Genomic DNA, 26,014 nt, shown 5'->3' on the forward strand with positions numbered 1-26,014 from the left:
AGAAAACCAGACAGACGGATCCATGCTACATCTGCAAAGAGTTAGGGCATTGGGCCCCAGATTGTCCCTGAAAAAAACAGGATTCGTGCTACAAGTGCGGGAAATCTGGTCATTGGGCTAATCAGTGTACAGAGGATGAAGAGGATCAACAATTCGCCAAGGAAATACAAAAAATGGAGAAAAAGCCTCAGGAACCCAAGAGGAAACTACCCCTGATGACCGATAAGGCCCAGAAGAAGAAAAAGTAAATGGTTGTATTTTTTTACTTGAATAAAATTGCTTGTTTCTATTGTGTGTTATTGTTTTTTTTTCATTTTCGGAAAATCACTGTGAATGAGTGACGTCATAATCAAATTCTTTTGACTCGCTGCCAAAATCGTAGTAGCAGCGTATATAGTAAAATGTAAACACAGTGTAAACACCCCGTATAGGACATATAGGGGCTATGTACTAACCCACCTAGCCCCCTAGGGTTAGGGTTAGGGTTGTACTGAGTTGACCCAGCTATCCCCCACAGACCCCCTAATCTGCACTCTCTTCACCCACCTATCCCCCCCAGGGGCTGCACTCGCTTGACCCGCCTATCCCTCACAGGGGCTGCACTCCCTTGACCCGCCTATCCCCCTCAGCCCCAAAAGTGCACTCACTTGACCCGCCTATCCACCCCAGCCCCAAAAGTGCACTCAGTTGACCCGCCCATCCAGGCGGTTTATACTACTTACATGTATCGCTTGAAGTGAGCATCGACTTTTAATTCTTTATTAATGTATTCTTCATGCACTGAGCAATAAAATTATAGTATGTTATAACTTAATTTTATATTTTGATTTCTTTTTCCTCAGTTATTTCATTAATGTAGAGCTACTTACAATGCAATACTTGTTGATGGGAATTCTATGAGATATTGAGAATATGTATTAAACTATTAATCTAGCATATATAGCATACAAGATAGTATTAAAGGGCTTTTACCATTAAACTGTACTACAAAACTAGTATAACCTTATTGTATATATTTGTTTGTCAATTTTGAGGACAAATGGCCAACCAGTGAAGAGCAATTGAGTCGTCATGATGGAGAGCCAATAAGATACAAACCAACGTTGGCCCAAAAATGATGTTTTTCTAATATTGAAAGAATAAGTGGCCCAACAATGGCCCAATATTAACTGTTACATTGGCCCAACAATAAGCCAACAAGTTGGTTTGATTAAGGGCCAATGAGCAAATTACAGTTGGCCCAACATTAATTGCTTACAATGGCCCAACTGTACAAAAATGACGTTTACCCAACATTGAAAAAATACATTGGCCCAACAGTGGCCCAATATTAACTGTTACATTGGCCCAACGATAAGCCAACAAGTTGGTTTGATTAAGGGCCGATGAGCAAATTACCGATGGCCCAATGTTGAATTCAAACAGTGGCCCAACTGTACAAAAATGACGTTTACCCAACATTGAAAAAATACATTGGCCCAACAGTGGCCCAATATTAACTGTTACATTGGCCCAACGATAAGCCAACAAGTTGGTTTGATTAAGGGCCCATGAGCAAATTACCGATGGCCCAATGTTGAATTCAAACAGTGGCCCAACATAAGGAGCGTTGTTGGCCCAACAAAGGTCCAATAACATCCTGCTATCTGGCAAGGGATAATTATTTTAATTCTAAAGCGATAATAATTTCATTAAAGTTTTTTTATACGTAGAATTGATTATCAATAGCATATGATTTTGCAAAAAATCTGAGTGTTCCAACAAATATATACTATATGCGGTTGAATTTTGATAGAAAGTCAGGATAATATTGATCTTTAATCACGCGTTCATTGGACAAGTGAGAGGGGCATACACGTGCTTTTTCGTGCAATATAACATTATGTATAAGAAATACAATGTACCTGTGTGCAGCTTTCTTAGAAACAGCTTTCATTGACCTTTTACGGGATCTGCAAATAGCACAATATTTGTGTGACTTTGTGCCGATGTAAAATGTTTTAACATCAACATTGCCCCTAGAAGTCTGAAGCTCCCCCCTATTCATATCGAGGGTGCATTTTGTGCGGATGTAGTCATCCTCCGTGACCTTTCCTCCCGTAATACGCGCTAATTCAGTCCTCCGTACTTCGTTTATTTTTTCCTTGAGGGTTCTTCGATTAGATTTATTTATGCGCTTTTTACAAACAACACAGTTTACACTTTTAGGCATGGTGAATACTAGTGAGTGTTTTCCGATTATATCAGTGTATAATGACGGTTTTAACAGAAAAAAGGGACTATAACTTTAAATATAACTTCCAGCAGTTTAAGTGAGAGTTTTCTTGAAGCAGACGCACGTGTATAATATATAAACACAGTAAAAAGCGGAATCAACGATACCTAAAGAGAATTTTTAATTATGTTTAATAAATATATGCAGTGATTAAGTAACAGATGTATGCTATAGCCCCTCCCCTCCCCCCCCCCCCCCCTTGAAGTAGATCGATAGATACTTACCGAAAGAAAAAAAAACGGAAATTGGCAAAAATAACGCTCAATAACAGGTAAATAAAACAATTCTGCTATATTTAGCTAGTTATCAGGGGGTATATAATAAATTTATCATTATAACAGTAACTTGATCCGAAGAGCCGTATCCTAGCATATAGATATATCAAATATGCACTTTTCCAAAATACATGTTTCTTCAAATACAGTAGAAGGGTTGTCCAAGTATTTTTAGCCGATGGAATAAGATTTGACAATGGATAGCTCGCAGACACTCTAGACACGATGTCGAAATGGTGTGCTCAAAGCGTGAAAGTGAATAGATTTAAATCACGTGTTCAATCCTTTGTTATTCATGAGGTCAAAGACGGGTTGAAATTTGTAAACAAGGTAGCTTTACTGTAGAGACAAGTACCCGTGATTTTGAGGTTTTTGGGAAAATAACACATGAGCGCACGATTGTTTCAATTTCTTTCATGGATGTAAATGATAAGTATTACTTTTTACGTTGTCCATAAAAACGGCAAATTGAAACATAAATGCGCTCATATAAAAAATGGGCTTACAAAATGGGGGTGTGGCCTAAATTCTATGATAAATTGATGTAAACAACGTACCCCTGCTATATTAATCAGAAAAATACCTAATTACAGTTAATGAAAGCAAATTTTTAAATTGAAATTAATAAACTACAATGTTTAATGGAAAGATCGGGGCAAAATTATGTAGAAAATCTGAAAGTTATTTTTCTGTAAATATATGGGGGGCCAAATGTGGACGTTTAAACGATTCATTCTTTAACCAGTTACACGACAAATTCATGAATATCGAGTTAAAAACTGGATTCTCATTTACTTGTGAAGACTTTGTGAGCGGTATTTCAAAGTACTATTTAACAAGGAAAATTGACTTTGTTTGTAAATGTGAGCATGGGAAATCTCAATTAGTACCTATTTTTTGTATTTTTCACAAACACATTTCAAAAAATTGTCAGTTGACTTTCCTGCAGTCATTTAAAATCGCATCCTAAATTTCTCTAAACCACGTGATTGTAGTAAAAATAAAAATGTAGTAGACCATCATGCTTTTCGGCTCATTCACTGGATTGGACCATCGTTTGCTGTGAGCACCTCTGTGCGCAGTGATAACAATATCCATATAAGGTAGTTTCCTCGATCTGTCTAACCAAACACTATAATTTCATTCAAGTTTAATAATTTCTAGGGGTTTTCATGCGCCCGTAAACGAAGTTTCGGGTGGTATATAGTTTTTGTCATGTCCGTCCGCCTGTCTGTCTGTCTCTCTGTTCGTCCGCAAAAACTTTAACCTTGCCAATAACTTTTGATTTAGTGGAGCTATGGCATTCATATTTCACATGTGTATTTCTTGTGACAAGACCTTTCTTTGGGTAACATCAAATATGACCCCTTGACCTTGACCTTGGGGTTTGACCCAATTTTACACCAAAATTTCAAACTTTTACTTTGGCCATATCTTTTGAACAGCAGATACCAGGTCACTTACACTTATCATATGTCAAGTTTGTGGTAAAACCTTTCATCAGATACCAACAACCTTGACCTTTTGACCTTGACCTTGGAGACTTATGAAAAAACTTTAACCTTGGCTATAAATTTTGAACAAAAAGTGCTAATGTTTTCATACTTCACATGTGTAATCCTTGTAAGAGGACGCTTTATTGGATAGCAAGAACCTTGACCCTTGACCTTGACCTTGGAGTTTGACCTACTTTAAAAATACAACTTTGACCATAATTTTTGAAGGGTTAGGACTAGGACTCTCATACTTCACATCTTTAATTCATGTGACAAAACCTCTTATTTGATACCAAGAACCTTGACCCTTTGACATTGGAGTTTGACCCACTTTTACACAAAAATTGCAAACTTTTACTTTGGCCCTAATTTTTAAACGATAGATACTAGGAATTTCATAATTCAAATATCATTTTTTTTTTTTTGGCAAGACCTTTCATTTGAAACCAAGAATTTTGACTTTTGACCTTGACCTTGGAGATTTCTGTACTTACGAAAAAAAACTCTAACCTTGGCCGTAACTTTTGAACAGTAAGGGCCAGCGCTTTCATATTTCCAATATGTAATCTTTGAGACAAGGCCTTTCTTTAGAAACCAACAACCATGACCCTTTGACCTTGACCCCGGAGTTTGTCCTACCTTTAAAAATGTTAACCTTGGTCATAACCCTTGAACAGGTGGTGCTAGGGTTTTATATTTAACATTTGTATTTCTTCTGAAAAGGCCTTACGTTAGATACCAACATATTTGATCTGCATTTGAGAAAGCTTAACCTTCGCTATGTTGCCATACGGGGGCATCATTGTTTCACAAACACATATTGTTTCTAAAGTGGTTTGGTGTTTTGAAAATAAAATTGAAGAAAATATCTTATATTTTGCTTGTTTAAAGAATATGGATATCAATGTAAACTTTATTGTGAAATCAAATATTTTCGTGGGGTTAAATTTCCCTGGTTGGAAAAAAATTATGGGTTCAAGGGGATTGGATTTCGTGGATGAAGAACTGTTGAGAATTATATAAATGACATTTCACATTTCGTGGTGGACATGAATTCGTGGGTCTCTTCATACCTCGAAAACAACGAAAATCAACCCCCAAGAAAATTAATGATTTCACAGTTTAAAGAAATCCCTGAAATAAATTTTCGTGAGATTGCATTGCATTTTGCGTGTGTTACATAAATTTCATTAATTTAACAAATTTAGCACTATCAATAACAATTTCAGATTGTTATGCAAGTAAAAAGACGTAGGTTTGATTTTGTTGAAATACAAAAATTTAATGCTTCATGTCAATTACTGACATAATGAGCATGAACTTTGAATAACTACCTGAAACACATATTTATTGTACATACAAATATACTATACATATTTACATATGGCAAGACTCCAAAAAGACGCCATCCTTTAAACAATTAAACACAAATTGACTGTTTGCCATATAAATAGATTAATTCAGTCTCCGAGGAAATGGCTAATAAATCGTGTCAAAATCTTAAGGAAATTTATGTCAGATAAATTCCTTGCGCCCCATGGATTCGATTAGCATCGTAATATGATGTATTTGTTTTTACCAAGCTCTTCTAATGCCATCCATCACTTCGCTTATTATCCCTATTCACTTTCATGTAAAATAACTAAAAAACACACAGTAAACAAATAAAATTTTACTTTAAAGGATAACTTTCGGCACAAAGATTGATTGATGACAAAAGCAGACAACATTTAACAATTAATATTAACTAAAGCACCCACACATGTTTGATTGCTCTTCGCTAAAACTTAACAAAGTTATGAGATAATGATATCATTATTTTTGCGAGATTAAAATTTTAGCGCATGAGGAAAATTTGAGATCGAAAACGAAAACAGTCATTACCATTTAATCATGTTTTCTTCCCTTAATACTTTTCCGAAGTGGTAGACCGAATTTTTCACCCTTTGACAAATGTTTCATTGAAAGTATATTTATTGGTGTTAGTTGAATTAGAGGATATAAATTGTACTATGAACATAGATATTTTACTGAGAAAAAAGTCTAGATGTCTTTACAAAGACGTATTCATGCGAGTCTCATAAAAATTCATCCAAAAGATATGCTATCCTTTGAAATATGCCTAATTTCACTAAAAAGGGGAGTTGTAGACCAAGCAGTCTGATTGAAAGATACTTCGTTTACAAATGACATTATTTTTACCGGTATATAACATGTGATGTCTAAGAAATACATTTTTTTCCTATTGTGCCAAAAGGCGGCTTGACACTATTTAAAGATAATAACATGGATAAAATCCTTACAACGGATTTAGTACATGAAAGCAAAATATTCACGACAGACTTTGAATCGATTGTTTCGAATACGTACTTCAAACTGTCTCTATGAATACCAATATAAAAAAAAGCAGCTAAATGGTTCATATGAAAATTGGAGATACAATTAAATATTTTCGTTTCTTTTTTGTATCTAAATTGATAAAGCTGCACAATATTTTGGGAAAACAACATTTAGCAAACAGTATGGAAGCTATTTTTTTTCAGAATGTTCTCGTAAAAGTTACCAAATTGTGTTTTTCTGTCATTGGTGTTACCTTATAAAATTTTGTTGTATAGAATCAGTTAAAAAACCTATGAATGCAAGCCATGATAAACATGTACTAGGATTATTCAAGTTTACTGATAAGTCCAAAAGTATCGTTGTCCAGTGATGAAAATTAAGTTTTCAATCGTATTTGGACATTGACATGAGACAAAAATAAATAGACACACACTAAAAAATGCTGTACATGTGGTGCCACGTGTGTACAGTTTAAAATAATATAATTTATGACTTTTTTCAAGGAGTGAAATTAGGTAATATAAAGTTATTTCTTACATTTAAACTTATTAAAAGTAAAAAATAACAAGTTTTAGGTTGGTTACTCCACTGACTCAACTGTAACACCAATGATCGAAATTAGTAATACTAATGACTTAGCACTTAACAATTAGCATTTAAACATACTATAACATGAAACTTCATGTGAAAGACAAAAATGAAAAAAGTTTCTGGGATTTCATACTTAAAATGATTTTATAACAAAAAGAAATCTGGTAACACCAGTGACAGAATAGTTAACTTTTATGGTAACACCAATGACTGTTGAAGTAACACCGGTGACAAGAGATATGCAGTGTTTGTTTATCATTGGTTTGAAAAAAAAATGTTTGTAGGGTAAAAGGGTCTCAATTGTGAAGGATATGATGTTTTAAATCCCACATTCTTCATTAGAGAACTAGTAGATAAAATGTATTAATCAACATCTCTTGTCACCGGTGTTACTTCACCAGTCATTGGTGTTACCATAAAAGTTAACTATTCATAGAGAGATTAATACAAACTAAGTTAAACTTGACTAATTTTACTTTACTTAGGTGATAAACTCTGACATTCATGCATGGCCAGTGAATTTTTCAGAAGGGAAAATATATTTTTTTGAGCATAAAAAATGTTTGTCATTGGTGTTACATGTATATGATCTGAAGTTGTCATTGGCATTACCAGATATTTAAAACTTCCGTACGTGGAAAAAAATATTTATTGGAAAATAAATCAATTACTTTCAAATACCATAAATTAGGTTTGCAAAGTAGAATACAAATAAATAATTTTTCAATATAAGAAGAATATATTTTGCCTCCAAAAGTACTTGTTTTGTCAATGGTGTAACCATTCCTGTCATTGGTGTTAAACTTTAGAAAGTAATGCCAATGACCGTAACACCAATGACGTATTAGTCATAAAATGATCTAATATTTCTAATTTACCCTGGATAAAGTAAAAGTTTTGTCAACATTGCTTTTAGTTTCCCTAAAGAACATCTTTCGTAAAAGAGTTCAATGAATATCTAAAATCGTTTTGAAATAACGATGGAAACACCACTGACAAAAAAAGTTTGTACTAGTGTACTTTTTTACTTCTGAAGTCCATTAATATGTTCTGATCATGAATATCAAGGAGCAGTTTCTGTTGTTTTTGGTGAGAAGTGATGTAATATGACTTAGGACTGTTTATATTTTCTTATCAGGAATGATAACTCTTTTGTAGCAAAAACAAAAATAGTAACACCAATGACACAACTTTCTTGTACAGTCATATTAAATGTTGTATCAGTTAAATGGAAGGGGGGGGGGGGGGGGCGAATATTTTTTTTTTAAAAGATATATTATATTTAACGTTTATTTTATGTAAACATGATTTTTCAGACAAAATTTCACATAATTTTTGGCGTATTTATCCTTCTTTGAAGAGAAAAATTCCATTGACAGCATGAATTTGGCTGATTGGTGTGATAAAATCATCCATTGACTTTAATGAAATTAATTATGTGAAAATTTCTATTAGTAAATAGAAAGTACAGATGTCATAGATTGTAAAGCAACAATCCAAAATTTGGAGAAAATAAGAAATAGGATTTTACAAAGAAGTGACACATTTAGCTGCTTTTTTTATATTGACCCATATACGGTATAACATTTATGATTGTGACGTCGAGGACACTTCTTCCTTACTGTTTCCTTCTTTGCTTTGAGAATTATTCACTAGTGTTACAGTAACTCTGCATCGAAGCAGAAACTACCATATAGTAACAAAGAGGTTCAACGTGAGAACCTCGATATTTATTCAAGGTGTCTCATAAGAGTCTCCAAGCAATTCTATCCTTAAGTTCTACAACTTGAAAGAAATGGAATGATTATCTCAACCAGTATTTCAGTTGTCAGCACTCTTACTTTTAGTAATATATGAATCATTATCAGGTATCTAACTAATAATGATTTCCTCGATCAAGCAAAGCAGCTATAGTGTCATTTACGTAAATATTTTGTACTCTGATTTCATGCAATTCTGCATCAATATAGGGCGAGAGAGATGTGTTAAGATGTTATTTATTGGTATTCTGAAAGACGTCGTCATCCTCCGGAACTTCCTCCAAGTCTTGTAGTGGTTCCTCCACTTTTTCTTCAATCATCTCTATTTCATCCTCATCCTTGGCCCAGTCTTGAATTTCTCCGTCAGAGAAAATCAGAAAGAAAATGGCTCCCAAACAGTAGATTACAGCCGCAATATAGAAAGCTACAAGCCACTCTTTTTGTGTTTTCTGGGAAAAAAAGAAAATCATTAGTCTTTTATCAGGGAAAAATAAAATAGCCGCTTCTTTGGCAGTCTCAGAATTAATTAATGACCCAAAACAAGAGTTAGATACGACCATTAAATATGATTACTCGAGATGATCATCAGAAATCATTAGAGAGACCCATAAATACAACCCTGGATTACGTGTCACCAAACACCATCAAAGTGAAGGATATTTGATGATAATTAAATTTAAGTTCGTGTAATTAAAAGCACAGATAAACAACTCTATTCACCAAGATAACTAAAACCAATCAAACACGACAAAAGTTGATCACTTTGAATGTCCAACTTTTTAAAACGTTAAGATAAAACAAAAGTATATTTCATTTTGTTGTAAATATGTTGTAAAGTAGATCTTACTGGACGTCCTGTTTATTAAAGTGATAATTTTACACTTCATTTGTATTAATGGGTCTGCCTCTACAAAGACGTATGGTGTCGAATCAACAGCACGTTTTACTGGGAGGAATACCGTGTTGTTTAAGAAGGGACAATTCCTAGAGTCACCAGAAAAACAAACTCGCAAGCAGGTCGTCTTATAAATCTAATTCAACGAGTTCAATAATTTCAGTGACAGGCGGCATTGCAATTGACCTGTAGAACAAAGTACTACTTACTTTGTCTGTTCACAAACATCCTTTGCAATAATTTTGATTGGTTGAATGTTTTACACATACATGAAACATAAGGAGGTAACAAAAAGTATTCAAGATCAAGCTTAAGTCCATAAAACAATACAAAATAGGAGCAACGCAAACACGGACCTCCAAAACATCAGAGGTGGGATTAGGCTCCGTGGAGGAGTGAGTATCCCCAGCCAACTGGTGACACCCGCCATGTGCTCCTTTTCATGATCGGGAAATAACGGAAAAATCCGTCGTCAATTCAGTGTATGAATAATGGACTGACATTTCATTCAATAATAAATTATATTTGCTGACGTCATTGTATCGATCATAGAATTTACGAAATGATGACTTTGATGGTGTATTGGTTTATGGAAAATAAATGATATTTTCAGGCAAGCTATGGCGAAGCTTAAGAAATAAAACCTACATTGACAGTTATAGATGCTACCACGTATGGCGCGATTATTCCCGGGATACTAGCTCCAGTGTTGGTGATCCCAAAAATAGTACCCGCATAATTGGGGGCGATGTCGCCATGGTTGACGAAAACGGACGGAAATTGGAATCCACAAAATGCCAGAGACAACGTTAGGAGGGCAATAGCAGACTCTTGTTGGAAACACGTCATATAACCTAAACCAATCAGAAAGGCTGCTGGGACGAACTGTCCTACAGAATGAAGAAAACGTTATTGAAAACAAAATTTTACTCACATATACATGTATCTAATATTTATTGTTCTCTTTTATCATTAAAAGAAAAATGATAAACATCATTGAAAGTGTAAACCTGTATAAATATTTTCTTGTTAATATCAGCTTATGAAAGTGTAGAAACTCCTTTTTACCTATAGCACAAAAAAGCTTTCTTGTCCATTTAATGCTAAGAATATCCTTTGAAATAAGTGTGTCGGCAAGTATTCCGGCCACAATGATTGTTACCCAGAATGCCAGGTACGGTATCATAGAATAAATGCCATTCTGAAATCAAAACACAACATGCCGTTACGATTCTCAGATCACAAATGAATAGATTTAAAAATAATAAATTTTCTGCTTTGTGTCGAAAGGAACGGTAATGAATCCGTAGCTCTAAGGTTTTCTGTGTAAATTTTCTCAACCACAGAGCTACAGTTCAGAATCCGTAATGCATTGAAACTGATATAATTAACGTTACGTAAGGCATATGGCAAATGCCAAAAAAAACCCTGCATATATCTCTAGCTATATGTATGTAATTAAGTTTCTTACAGATTTGATATCGAATTTAAGAACTTCTTTCAGGTACGTAGGCATCTGAGTTAACAGCATATAAGCACCATAGTTTCCTGCTGCATTGGTCACAAGAATGGCCCAAACAGGAAGTGACGTCAGAATGGATTTCCAGGGCTTACCCTACAGAAAATGAGTTTACATGGTAGTTATCTTCTTTAAGTCTTAGGATTGATATTCTACAATTAAACAACAGGTCAAACCTTTTTTCTTAAACTAGCATGCTGTGAATTGTGGTCATTTCCAAGCGAGTGTTCGATATATTTTTTCTCGACGTCTGTTATATTTGGCATCTCCCCTGGGCTGTCCCTGGCAAGGAATCCCCATAATAACGACCAAACTAACGAACAGGATCCTAGAACGGAATTTTAAAATTCCTTAAAATAGTTTTCTTTGAAAACAAACTTTTAAACTTAAAAGTTTTAGTGATTGAATATGATTATATCATTTGAAAAAAAGCTCCCCTACACTAAAACAGAACTTATGACTTGTAGTAATATCATTAAAAAAATAATAAGAGGTTCTGATATCATGAATAAGAGAGGTACAAGTACTATTGGGAGTGTTCAAAAAGTCTTCTTACATACAAACATTACTTTACTTTTTTGTGAAAAAGGTTGATATCTTACCTAGAAAATAGAAAATAGATGGCCAGCCACCATATTCACAAAGAAGACTTGATATTGGAAATGCCAAAGCGTTTCCAAGCTGGGTCCCTGAAAAGGACGTTTATTACTGTATTATTATTAGTATAGAACCTACAAAGTTAAAAAAAAAACTTTCTTCATTTGTAAGCTCACCTCCAAATGCAAATGCTACAAGCCTGCTTCGTTCATGTGGGGGCGACCATTTTGCCCAAAACACTTGTGCGCCTGGATACATTGTAGCCTACAGAAGATATTTTTCCCGTATTTATTCGTATAGTGTAAGATAAGAAGCTACAAGGTGAGAAGACAATTATGCTTACTTCGCCTATTCCAATAAGGGCACGTGTTATAATAAGCAAGTAAGGACTTCCTCGAGCAAGGACAGGGGTCAGAAGAGTCAACACAGAAACCAAAGTCATTCCTGCAAAAATAATACGGCGAGACCCAAAGCGTTCCGAAAGAACTCCTGAGGGAATCTGCATCACTGTGTATCCCCAAAAGAAGGCTCCTAGAATTCCACCTTGAAGAGCTTTGTCCCAAGTAAACTCACCTTCCTATAAATAGATAACAAAAAGACAGGCGATGGTCACATCTTGAGTATAGAACACGTACCTAAATTCTATATTTGTGGAAGCTATATGTCATAAGAAATAGACACAGTATGAAGTGTTTTGAATATCAATATTATGTTCTGACATTAGAATAAATCCTACCTCTGTCTTAGAGGCAGGCGGTACTGGACATTTTCTGGCCACATTGGGTGGATCTTCTATCACACTGCTCTTGGTGACGTTTTCAGTGAGTATATCGTAAATTGAAATGTTTGTAATGTTTGATTGATATATCGTGTTAGCTGCTGCAAGTTCTGTCCTAACCATACAGACAATAGCAATGCTGAGGTTGACTCTTTGGGCGTAAAGGAAAAAGAACCCTATAAAGCAGAGACCAGAGAAGCGTACCCTCCATGACGTCCACCATGGAACTGAAAAAGGACAGGGTTATTATTTAAAAAAATAAGCAAAAAATAGTTTGCATAATAAACCAAAAGCAGAAGGGAGAAACTTGCCTTCTTCTGCTTTTAGAGTAGGGGGTAACTTAAGCTCGTCGATAAATGCGGACACTGCAGAATCATGATGAGGGTAACTAAGACTGGAACTGCGCATGCGCCGAAAACTTGGATGCCTGGATTCACTTCCTGGACTCTGGTTAGGGTTGGAGTCTCTAAGACTCTTTCTACTTCGAATGACCGAACTTTGACCAGATTCTCTGCGCCGAATGTACTTGACACTGGGATGTTCAGATCCCTTTGTAGAATCATTCCTTGTCATTATCACTAAACTCTTTCGGTCCGTGTTTTTCCGCGTTGGTGTCGAGTCCACAGAATCCTCATTATGATCCGAATCTGTGTTGACTGCACTCTTGTTTTGGACTGTTGTCGAGTCTTGTTCAGAGTTGTCCATACCGTATGACTCTTTCTTAACAAGACTGAATTATATAGGTTTCTGTATAATTATTGTATCATGTAAGTATTTGAATATTTATAACCACAAGTAAATGTTATATTTGGACTGCTGGAATGTTGTTTACAAGTATAGTAATTTTATTATCAAAATGACACGAGTAGCACAAAGCATAAAATTAGGCGAAAGTTCCAGGCTGAAAGTACGTTTTATATAGTAAATTTAATATGTAAAGTAGAAAATTCTTACTTACCCAGACAAATTATAGGTCCATTCAACACATGTATATTCTAACGTTTTATAAAAATACAATTGTACAATAGCTAGTGTTCGGTGCGGATGCAACCGAAACTCGGATGTCCGGACAGCTTACACTTCTCAAGGAGATATGGCAAGAAATCCAACCCTTTTTTGAATGACTACAAAATATTTTTTTTTCGCTAAAATTGCATTTCGCAAGAAGCTAGAATTTTGTTGTTGATTAGGATCAATTTAAGCGCGCAAACATAAACACAAGTTTACGTGCCATTATCACAAAATATGACACTACATCATCAATATAAGAGGAACATCCTGGGAGGAAGAAGAAAACTATCGACAAAGAGTATTCCGAACAGAATAATCTTTCTCTGTCTCCTTGTGTTTCCCATCATTTCATTCACTTTATGTATAAATCAGACAGATCGGAATTACGAGTGGGATATCGATTTGTTTTCTGGCAAGAATTATGTGAATGACATTCAAGGTGAAATACGACTTTTGTTCTAGAAAAGTCTTATATATACATGTGTATATATATATATATATACATATTTAAAAAAAAAATTAAAACTCAGTTTTTGGCACATTTTTTTTATTTACTAGTGTTGATCTTTATGCACATGTAACTTGATTTATCACTTTGAAAATGTAAATCAATCTTTTACCAAAGTTTTCTTACCTCTTTCTCCGAGAAGTTCCGAATGGCTTTTCCCTGCCAAGTTTCAGGTAAATTTTTAATTATCACTCGCAATATATCCATTTATTTGCTCATTATGTAATTTGTCTGAGAGATACCGGAACAGACAATCTTTGATACACACCAGTGCGTGATTAAACTGATTGCAAGTTGACTGCGTAGTTCATACATCGGCAAAACAAGGACCGGCAGGATCATCGTCCTATCGTCTGAATATTCATCGTAAACATCTTCAATGAAATTTTGTTTTTTTATTTTTTTTTAAAATAAAGGAATAATTTTCCTATAATATTGATTTTTATCTTTGGTTATTTGCTTTAAGACACCCTTGGCAATACAGTTTTCGACAAATGATTTGTTCTGTAGAAATAAGGCGCGGATTAAGGATCGTTAAATGGCATATTAGATGTTTTGCAGCGAGGAACCTCCGAGCTATGTCCTGATGCCAGTTATCTCAGCTGGTGACCATTTCTGTAAGCCTTTATAATTACTGTTTTATCATATCTTTGATAAAAACAACATTTTAGGATGCTGCATTGTCAAAATCAATCTGTGACATTTGTTGGTTGAAGTTATCTCTACTCACACTTGTTTCGCTGATCACGTACATGTATAATATTATGTATAATCAATATTTTGAGCACCGAGAAGAAACTTCTTTATTTGCGATTTTTAACCTTTTCTTGTAATCACTTTATTTTAAATAAATCTTGAATGATTCTTTATTGACCAAAATTGATAAAGGACTTTTTTCTTCTACAGACAAAATCATGACCTGGTGTAGAGTTCGTGACAGGAAGGGATTTATTGGAATGACAGAACTGAAAAAAAGATGTGCTACGAAATGGAAATGATCTCACTCATACAACTCACTTTTTAAAGGTGAACAAAGGGAGTGTCAGGATGAAATTTCACTGGATTATAGGGTGATTTTTATGTACTTTTAGACATACCTATTTTTGCCAACGACCTAGAGACTAGATTAAAAACCTTTTCTTTCATTATTGTATTTGAATGCTATTAGTGTGTTAGGAATACAGTTTACGCATTTCAGACATAAACAAATCGATTGCTTCCATTAATAGCCGATATTGGAAATTGCTTATTCATCAATATCACATGAATTTCAGCCATGTATTAAGATGATTCGGATCTCTGTTTATTAAAAAAAATATCACAAATCTTGTCAACAACATTGGTATAAAAACATTTTTTGAATACAGGATTATCGATAATAATCTTAAAATTTTAGTTGTGCGTGTTTATATGGGTCTAAGAATGATTAAATGGTTGCTATAAATCAATACATTATTAGTAGTATTGAAGTCTAGATAAACAATATAACAATTACCTTTCATATCATTATATTATTCCAATATCATTTGAATTTTAATGAAGTGTTTGTTGTTTTGGTTAACAAATCGATAAATGGACAGAGATATTAAACAAAGTACGACAGCTCATTTGGTCGTTATTTTTACAGACTCAGATTATGGAGTAACGTTATGTGAACATGTACAATACTAAACATTGAGTAAGAGAACGGATGATAGTAAGAACAATAGTTCATAGGACAAGGAGGTGAATATACTGGAGTTGAGGTTATCTTGTATATACTCCCACGACACTTACATTATCATCCAAAACTCGTGATGAACTAGAGTTAAGACGGAATCTGGAGCAGATGTATATCGCAAGTTATAACGTCGAGTGTGATATAGAAAGTAGTAGTCGGAAATAATAAACGAAGGTTTGCAAAATTTTGTAATAGATCGATAGTTGCCCAAACCAACAAAATGCCTTTTAGGAATGTGTGTATTTTTCATGTGTTAGGCTTGATATGAACGGAATAACTATTGATCATTTTTACATAAACAACATTCGACGCTTTTGGGATTTGCATGCTATAAATTCATCCTAATAAATACCAAACTTTTTATTACATATACCTGTATATTCAAAAGATAGGTACATTTACAAACTAGTATAGGATCATTCTTTTGGGTTGGTTATGTATACTTCAATTCAAGGACAATTATATAAGGTCCCTCTATAACCTAATGAAAATTGGGACGATATTCAATATGTAGGTATAAAAGTATATTTTCGAATATTTCCATTTCTAATTTTTCTCTCTGTGATAACTCTTTGAAAGTTAGCGGAGTTAATTTCTTGATAATTCTACCGGAAGGTAAATTAGGCAGGCCAATAGGTCAGGAGCTAAGGAGGCCTAATATGCATGAAAATCTCGTGCGCATCTGTCTCTGAGTCTGACGCTAAGGAGACCAAATATGCATGAAAATCTCGTGCGGCTGCCGTTGTGTTTGACGTCAGTGTGCGAGGACTATTGAAATTAGGATGGGAATCCTTGTGTAATTTAAATCTATGTCTGCATTTTTAAAGTCTAAATCTACAATTTTCACGATGAAATGGAAATATAAGGAATCACTGTCTAGTTAGTATAGTATGCCAGGGAAGCCCGTTATGCAAATTATCCCTTGTTTCCCATTATTGTTTATGCCCTGGCATACTATACTAACTAGACAGTGATTCCTTAAATAATGACTGGTATTCATATTAAAAATAAACTATAAAATATGGAGATAAGAAACAGCATTCAAACTCAGAGTCCATTGAAACAATGCCAGTCGGGAGAGAAGCAGACAGGGACCTCCAAACATCAGAGGTGGGATCAGGAGCCATGGAGGAGTAAGCGTCCCCTAATGACTGGGTCTCACTCACCATGTGCTTTTTGTCCTGATCGTGGAAACGGAAAAATCCGAAGAAATTTCAAGGTGTAAGTAATGGCCTTGCAAGTATAAAAAACATGTCAGCATTTGACCTGATGATAGATTGTTTTTGCTGATAAGGTCACCGAACTGACCACAGAACTTGCTAAAAATGATGAATCTAAACGAAACTTTCGATATCCATGTTTCTTCAACTTGCTTGTCTGTAGCTTGCCTCGTTTTGAAAATTGATCGTACGTAGAGCATGTTCTTGCGTAACGAATCAACTGGTAGCCATACACCCCATAGGCAGGTGGCAATTGTACCGGTGTAATGCTACATAAGTAAGAGAATCTGACGATAGAAAAGTTAAATTGATCACATTTATCATCTCTTATGAAATTTTGAAGCCAAGATCAGGGTTCCTTAACATATATTGCCATCCTAAATGTACTTTTAACATTAGGAAACTTGGAATCAGGTGGTTCATTAAAAGATTACAAAATAATAATTATAGGAACTCAAAGCCAGATCAGAGACCAGTCCCTGAAAAGGAGACAATAGTCTACTGGTATACTGCGTATTACTGGTACATTGTTTAATGAATATCAAAGAAATCTTGTTATAAGTTTTTTGGACGATTTTTAACTTTTTCTTGTAGATGACTTATCAGTAGAGTCGAGTCCTTCTAATTCTTTTCTATTAAATAAGTCTTGAATGACTCTTTGCTGACCTAAATTGATAGTAAGACTTCTTCTACAGACATAAACATCACTTGGCGTAGAGTTCGTGACAGGAAAGAATTTATTGGAATGACAGAACTGAGAAATAAAGCTATGCTACACAATCGAAATGATCTCACTCATACAACTCACTTTTTACAGGATGAAATTTTACTTGATTACAGTTTGATTTTCATGTACTTTTAGACACATATATACCCATTTTTGTTCACTACCTAGTAAATTGAAATCTTGTATTTGAATGCTATTAATGTGCTAGGAATACAGTTTAAGCTTTCAGACGTAAATAAATCGATTTGTTCTATTAATAGCTGATATTTGGAAATTGCTTATTCATCAATATCATATACATGTATTAATATCAGCCATGTATTAAGACAATTTGGTTCTCATTTAATTAAAGATATATCACAATTCTTGTCAACAACATATCGTTGATATAAAACCTATTTCATTACAGGATTATTAATAATTAACCGAAAATTTTAGTTGTGCGGGTTTATGTTTCTGTAAGAATGATTAACTGGCTACCATAAATCAATACATTATTATTAGTATCGAAGTCTAGATAAACAATTTATAATAACAAATTATCCTTCATTTCATTATATTTTATCATTTGAATTTTGATAAAGTGTCTATTATCCGGTTAACAAATCGATAAAAGTACAGAGATAATAAACAAAGCACGACAGCTCACAATGGTCGTTATTTTTTCAGACTCATATAATACGTGGAGTAACGTTATGTGAACATGTACAATACTTAAAGACTGAGAACGGATAAAAGTAAGAGCATTAGTTCATAGGACAAGGAGGTGAATACTCTGGAGTCGGGGTTATCTTGTATTTCCTCCCACGACACTTACGTTAACATCCAAAACTCATACTAGAGTAAGACGGAATCTGGGGCAGATGTATATCACAAGTTATAACGTTGGGTGTTTAAAAAGTGTGATATAAGTAGTAGCAGTCGGAAATAATAAACGAAGGTTTGCAAAAAGTTACAAAAGATCGATAGTTGCCCAATCAACAAAATTTCTTTTTGGAAATGTGTGTATTTTTTGTGTGTTTGACTTTGGTAACGAACGGAATAATAATTGATCATTTTTACCTAAACAGTATTCTATGCTTTGTTTTTGATTTGCACGCTATGAATTCGTCCTAACAAATATCAAAAAATTATTACATACATTTCATATGTATAAAAGACAAGTACATTTACATTTGAACTTGTAAATAGTTAACAAACTATTTAAGGATAAGTCTTTTGGGTTGGTTATGCATATATGTGTACTTCGACAATTAAGGGCCCTCTAAAACCTATTGCAAAATTTATGGGACGATATTCCATATGCAGTTATAAAAGTATATTTTCGAATAATGACTGGTATTCATATTAAAACTAAACTATAAAATATGGAGATGAGTAACAGTATTCAAAGTCAAAGTCCATTGAAACAATATCAATCGGGAGCAAAGCAGACAGGGACCTCCAAAACATCAGAGGTGGGATCAGGAGCCATGGAGGAGTAAGCGTCCCCTGTTGACAGGTCACACTCACCATGTGTACTTTGTCCTGATCGTGTAAACGGAAATTTCAAGGTGTAAATAGTGGCCTTGCAAGTATTAAACACATGTCAGCATTTGACCTGATGATAGATTGTTTTTGCTGATAAGGTCACCGACTTGACCATAGAACTTGTGAAAAATGATGAATCTAAACGAGACTGTTGATATCCATGTTTCATCAACTTGTTGGTCTGTAGTTTGCATCGTTTTAAAAATTGATCGTACGTAGAGCATGGTCTAACGGATCAACTGGTAGCCATACACCCCATATACATGTTGCAATGGTATATTGCTACATACGTAAGAAAATCTGACGACAGAAAAGTTAGATTGATCACATTTACCATCACTAAGTCTTATGAAATGTTGAAGCCAATTGAAAGATCGGGGTTCCTTAACGTTTATTGTCATCCTAAATATACTTTTTACATTAGGAAACTTGGAATCAGGTGGTTCATTAAAAGATTACAAAATAATAATTATAGGAACTCAAAGCCAGATCAGACCAGTCCCTGAAAAGGAGACAATAGTCTACTGTTATATTGCGTATTACTGGGCCATTGTTTAATGAATATCAAAGAAATCTTGTTATAAGGTGACAGGTAAGAACAACATGCGTAGAAAGGTATGCTAGCACCTATTTGTGTGCATGGAAAAAAATGTAATTAACGAGATATCCTCATTTAAAGACAGACTTAACTTTGCAGAGGCGTTTGATTAACATTGAAGTTATTTACTATGTAAGATTGTGTCTCTATCGATTTTGAATGTACTTTATCAAGAACACCCAGATGTATCGTTGAAAAAATAAAATTGTTTATGTCATTCAGATCTTTTTGTATTTTTATGAAGTGTTCAATTTGTATAGTATAATAATTTGAATTTTTCAATTCTCAGTTTATTACGAGTTTTAATGCATTTCTATGCAATAAGATGGATACATATCCCTTTTCTTCATTGTCCGTCTGTCCGACATCTCAAAGTTATGAAGACTTCTTACTTTTAAAAAAGTACAGCTTATCAGTTAAACGAAGCAAGCTTAAGAAATAATTGCCATAAAAACTTAACTAATGGTAAGGGTTTATAAATAGCTTTTGACGAAAAAGGTTAAGGAATGGGTTTAGAATAACTATATTTTTTAAAGAAAGAAATAATGAAACACAAGTATAAATCAATTAAGGAACCGAGGGCAAGAAGATACACGGTATACAAAAAGAGGAAGTTTTCAGTTTAGCATTATATCGGGTAGATTTTTTGAAAAGAAATTATTTTTTATTTTTGTTTATTTTAACTCAATTTATTTTTATTTAATTCAGATTTTTATTTAATTCAAATACATGTTCCTTGCCAAGAAATTGAATTCGTTGTGTGGCGCAGTGGTTTGAGTCTGCTCTGATAGTTCGTCCTTCGTTTTCGAAGATGACCATAATAACATCTCGTCTGTTTCTAAGTTTGGTTGTGAATGCGAAGATGGCTGGTTTGACCATCTTCGCATGGATCGTCCTTCCACAAACTGGACATGAAGGTCCTAGTGGAGTGTCAACAGAGGTTGCTCTCTCTTTACGCTTTGTGCGTTTTTGTTCTGCCAGTTTCTTCATCTTTTCCTGGTACTGGTTTGCCCCCATCATCACGCTTGAGCGCCAGGCACTGCGATCAAGTGCTAGGTTTTCCCATTTTGTAGGTTCTATATGGAACAGCTTCATGGACACTTTAAGGGAATCTTTTTATCGTTTTTTCTGACCATCCCTGGAACGTGTACAAACGGCTCTGTACATACTAAGCTTTGTTGTTGTGGTTATGCCTCGTCGGCCCCATACTGCTTTATTTAGGCGATCAAAGGTACAGCTTGCTTTAGCTATGCGTAAGTTTACTTCATCGTCAATGTGGACATTTCTGGATAGTGTGCAACCAAGATATGTAAACTTTTACACAGGGTTGAGGCGCTCAAATTTGATGTAGATGTTATGCTTAGTTTAAGATTTGTTTGGTGCCGATTGGAACATGACTTCGGTTTTCTTAGTGCTTATTGTCAATATCCAAAGTTGTCACAAGCATCCGAAAAGCTGTTCAGAGTTGTTTGCATTTCAGCCTCTGTTGATGCATGTAGGGCGCAATCGTCTGCAAACAAAAAGTCCCTCAGTCTTTGCTCTCAGACGTTGCAGATTGAAGACTCCCCCATCCGTACGGTATCTGATGTCAATGCCTGGATCATTTTCTGAGAAAGCATATGTCAGCATAGCTGTGAACATCAACCTGAACAACGTAGGGGCAAGAACACAGCCTTGCTTGACACCATATGTGACCTCTAAAGGAGCAGATTGGTTTCCATCATGAAATTGACGCACCATGTTGATGAATCTTGGTGGACACCCAAATTTCTCCATTATTAACATAAACCTGTTCTGTTGACGGTATCAAAAGCTTTTGTGAGGTCTGCGAACGTTGTGTATAGGCTGCTATTCTGTTCCTGGCATTTTTCCTGCAGTTGTTTGGCAGCAGAGATCATGTTCACTGTTCCACGGCCTGGACGGAACCCACACTGACTCTCCCGTAGTAGCCCATTTTCATGATGTCGAAGTCTGTTCTGTTATACGTGCGAGAATCTTTCCAGCAATGGATAGGAGAGAGATTCCTCTGTGGTTATCACATATCAATTTATGTTGCCTTTACGCTGGTATAGGAGGACTATCGAGACATCTTTTAGATCCTGTGGTAGGGTTTCATTTTTCCCACATTAACTGGAAATGTTTGGTCAATTTCTGAATCATCAGTGGTCCGGCAGATTTATAAATCTCGGCTGGAATAGCGTCGGCTCCCGGAGCTTTGCCTGTTGACATTTGCTTTATTGCTTTCAGAGTGTCAGTGGCAGATGAATGGTCGTCAAGTGCAGTGTCGATTGGGATCTGAGGTAGACGATTTATGGCATCGTTATTGATTGAAGACGGCCTATTTAGGACCGAATTGAAATGCTCTGCCCACCTGTCAAGAATACCAGGCTTGCCAGTAATAAGTTTGGTTCCATCAGCTGCAAGCAGTGGTGATGTACCATCAGGCTGAGGACCATACAGCATTCTTATGGCTTGATAAAAGCATTTGGAGTTGTGGGTGTCAGCATAACCCTGAATTTCTTCGGTTTTTTTGGTTAAGCCATCTTTCTTTCATATGCCTTAGTTCGGTCTGCATACTCTGCTTCATTTGGTAATGAGCAGCTGTATTGGCTGGGGTTTTGCTTTAATTGTCCGTTCTTTTTCTTTCAGCAGTTTGTCAATGACCTAGTTGTTTTCATCTAACCAATCCTGATGTGCATGCATTTTAGGACCTAGTGTGTCGACACATAAAGAGTGTACAGTGTTCAAAGGCAATGACCCAAGTTTTTCGTCTAAAAGGTCTGCGACTTGCTGCTTCATATCATACTTGTGCAATTCTCAGTGTTTAGTCGCTTGGGTGGTTTCTTTCCTTGTGGGCGCCTAGGTGGTTGAATATAGAAACTGAGTCTGCATATGATAAGGCGGTGGTCTGTCCAGCAGTCTGCACCACACGCCAACTTTGTTACTCGCACGTCATTTCTGTCTCTTGTTCTAACGATTGCATAGTCAATGAGGTGCCAGTGTTTTGAGCGAGATGCATCCAGGTGGTTTTGTTTCTTGTTGGCTTCTTGAAGAGTGTATTTGTGATACTGAGGCTGTGCTGGGCACACAATCTGAGGAGAAGCTTGCCATTGCTTTTACATGAACCAATGCCGTGCTTTCCAATGACGTCACCCCAGGATTCCGCATCTGAACCAACCCTGGTATTGAGGTCCCCAAGGACCAGAAGCTAAGCTTGTCTTATCTAGGTATGGAGGATATGATACTGTCAAGGTCCTCATAGAACTTGTCCTTGATATCATCAGGATTTGTCATGGTTGACGCATAGCAACTGACAATTTTGCACTTCTCTTGCCCTTCAATTTCAAGCAAGTGTCATTAGGCGATCGTTTTTCCCTTTGGGTAGACTAGTCAGCTTGCCTATTAAATCGTGTTTAATGGCAAAGCCTACTCCTGCCTCACGGCGTTCAACTTTTCCATGCCCACTCCAAAAGAATGTATATCTGGCTTTTGGATCCTTCAGTTGTCCTTCTTCAGCAAGACGAATTTCACTCAGAGCAGCAATGTCCACATTGTCTCTGGATAACTGCTTTGCCACGAGAGCTGTTCTTCTTTCTGGTCTGTTTGAGTCACATTTGTCCAACAGTTTTCGAGCGTTCCATACTCCAACTGTAATTGATGTAGGTTTGGTCTTTTTGTGTTTCTTGCATTTCGACCGCATGATGGGGATCCCTGCCAGTCGCGGTAAACTGGCCAAAGTAGGTTGAGACAGACAATGTTTAGGGCACCTTTTCTAGCCCCTTCCACAAGCTACGGGGATGAGCAGTGCATTCCTTAAGAGAGCTGCTCAGTCAATCAAGATGCTGCCGCGAGCCTCTGCTGTCTCGATGAAAGAGCTGACGACGAGTGTCTTGAGGCGCCTGTGTGTAGGGTCATAATTGCAGCTTCCAGTGTATCCACACCTGCTGTATGTTTTCGTCATTTGCCAATCGCCACAGGACTTTGGGGTGTTACGAGATGAGACATGACTTGCACTAAAAATTGATTTTAGTGAAGTATGATCGCACACCACCAACCTTACTCCCTCGTCTGAATTCACCTTGACTTAGTGGCAAGACGTTGTCAAGACTGCTAGAGATGAATCCAGATGCAGAAGTTGCCGGAGTCTTGCCACATGTGCACAAAAGACAGCCTTCGGGACTTCACTCCGAGTTTCCTGACCACAACCGAGTTCCATGTTTCCATAGTGGCACGCTTTGATCACGAACACGTGAGCCCTTCTACTTTGGCCGGTGACTTCTTAGCGGAAGTTCGCACGCCCAGTGATGCCGTGTTAACATCACCCCCTCACGTGCTTTCGCCCGCCGACTGAGGCGGTTTTCCAGGATATGTCACTAGGAGCCAGCACGTGAAAGTTTAGGTGATGGATGAAGACCAGTGGCGCCTGTCCACCCTAATTATAAGGTGCAGTCTACAGGTAACAAATTTTCTGCTTCTATCCAGAGCCTCCCTACAACCCGAGTCTGCTTTAGAGCCGCCAAGTAAGGAGTTAATTGATCCTCACGTCGCAGGTACATGACTATCACAGTAAACAAAAGACATGTAGTATCTGCATTATTCCGATGATGACCGGTACATTGTAAAATCTACACAAATTTATGCAAAGAGATAATTTCAAAATAAACTTGCAGAAGATGTGATTTTTATGCATCTTCCAAATTAAAATTCTTTTGAGAATCATCCGTGACACATTTGCCGATTTATATAATAACGAATGGTAACATAAATATCAATGTTAAAGGGGGGGGGGGCATAGGAACTAAAAATTCTTTCTCTGTGACGGAATGCAAATGTCGTACAATGTGAATTCTCATGTACTATTCCTTCCGAATAACGATTTGAAGTTGTAACGCCATGCTGATCGAACTTACTGGAGTTTTACACATGCAGAAGTATACTAAAACCCTACTAGAAATAAATCAATTACTTACCGAATAATCTGCAAGATCATCAGCATTAATCAGCTTGTCGAATTGGAAACTCGGCTAACCCTTGAATTTTTCATCCTGTCTAAATAAAAAAATAAAGTTAAGAGAAAGTCTGTTATTTATTATGGTTTTAAAGCAAGTGTGAAAAATATATATAAGTACGTGTAAATACGTTGCACAATGTCATTGTTATAAGATACAAAATTTTAATCAATTAGATTCGAAATGCGTCATCTCTAAATATGTAATATACTGTATATAGTTTTTTTCTGCTATGATTCCAGAGTGAACCTAATCAGCATTTTAAAAATAAATTATTTTTTTATGCAGGACCGACCTCCGCTATTTTGCATGCAGTAGCATAAAAATGTTACAATTTACAATGTTCATTAAAATGCTGTTCCCCTTCCCCCTCTTTTTGTTGCAGTATCCACCGAGTCAGGTTTATGTTGTAATGTAGGGAATAAGGTTGGACGCCCACCCCCTCTCGCTCCGAAAGTGTATTTACATGATTGGACTTTCCTTAACCATTACGGCTTTTTCGCGTGTTTCTTTATTGAACGATCCTTATAGGCTTTCGTGCCTTTAAACTAGGTGTACGTGAACAATACGTATACCGACCAAAATATTTATGTTTCAGATTTAATTCATAGTTCTAGAAATACCAATAAAGTAAATAAATTAAATATTTATCCAAGTAAAGAACCACCAGTATTTTTACCCAAGAATCTTAGCGGTCACCCAAGTAAAATAACACATTGTAAAGGATAAAATACTAGTATATGGAGATAACGAACAATATTCAAGCTCAAAGTTCATTAAACAAATCAAAATTAGAGCAGAGCAAACACGAACCTTAAAAATACAGTTGGGATCAGGTGTCATGAAGGAATGAGCATACCATGCCGACCGGTCACTCCCGACGCGTGCTCCTTGTCATGGTTGGGAAAAACGAGAAAATCCGTCAACAATTCAGTGTTCAGCCAGTCAACATTTGACTCGACAATAAATTGTAATTGCTGTTGACAAGTCATTGTATTAACCTTAGAACTTACAAAATGATGACTTTAGACGAGACTTCTGATATGTACTGATAAATACATCCCTGTCAGGCGCGTAGCCAGCATTGAAATGAAGTGTACGCAGGAAATGGTCGAGGGTCTGAGGGCCGCCCTCAGGTCCCCAGTGGGGGGGGGGGCATGGGGCG

The 26,014-nt window shown here is 35.9% G+C and overlaps 1 protein-coding gene and 1 long non-coding RNA gene across 4 annotated transcripts in view; one reads left to right on the top strand and one right to left on the bottom strand.

Moving 5' to 3' along the window:
• Positions 1-8,748: 8,748 nt before the first annotated feature.
• Positions 8,749-26,014, bottom strand: part of LOC134242688 (sialin-like) — an 18,545-nt gene continuing 1,279 nt past the window's right edge. The window contains exons 2-13 of one of the 3 annotated variants that reach the window (XM_062724790.1): positions 24,811-24,889; positions 13,485-13,650; positions 12,838-13,273; positions 12,485-12,753; positions 12,092-12,325; positions 11,925-12,012; positions 11,754-11,840; positions 11,328-11,479; positions 11,104-11,247; positions 10,701-10,833; positions 10,281-10,522; positions 8,749-9,186 (exon numbers count right to left, since the gene is read on the bottom strand). In XM_062724790.1, the coding sequence (XP_062580774.1) occupies positions 8,971-9,186; positions 10,281-10,522; positions 10,701-10,833; positions 11,104-11,247; positions 11,328-11,479; positions 11,754-11,840; positions 11,925-12,012; positions 12,092-12,325; positions 12,485-12,753; positions 12,838-13,231 (1,959 nt within the window). In that variant the 5' untranslated portion in view covers positions 13,232-13,273; positions 13,485-13,650; positions 24,811-24,889 and the 3' untranslated portion in view covers positions 8,749-8,970. Of the gene's footprint in view, positions 9,187-10,280; positions 10,523-10,700; positions 10,834-11,103; positions 11,248-11,327; positions 11,480-11,753; positions 11,841-11,924; positions 12,013-12,091; positions 12,326-12,484; positions 12,754-12,837; positions 13,274-13,484; positions 13,651-14,171; positions 14,336-24,810; positions 24,890-26,014 lie in introns of those variants that run through there. The other 2 variants (XM_062724789.1, XM_062724788.1) reach the window with 2 other exon arrangements.
• Positions 13,769-18,161, top strand: LOC134242690 (uncharacterized). The gene is made up of 3 exons (XR_009986904.1): positions 13,769-13,976; positions 14,556-14,662; positions 17,681-18,161. It is a non-coding gene; the product is annotated as an uncharacterized LOC134242690 (long non-coding RNA).

The sequence above is a fragment of the Saccostrea cucullata genome, unplaced genomic scaffold (genome assembly GCF_032062105.1).
Source record: "Saccostrea cucullata isolate Sc308-1 unplaced genomic scaffold, CSIRO_AGI_Scuc_v1 ctg138, whole genome shotgun sequence".
Taxonomy (NCBI): domain Eukaryota; kingdom Metazoa; phylum Mollusca; class Bivalvia; order Ostreida; family Ostreidae; genus Saccostrea; species Saccostrea cuccullata.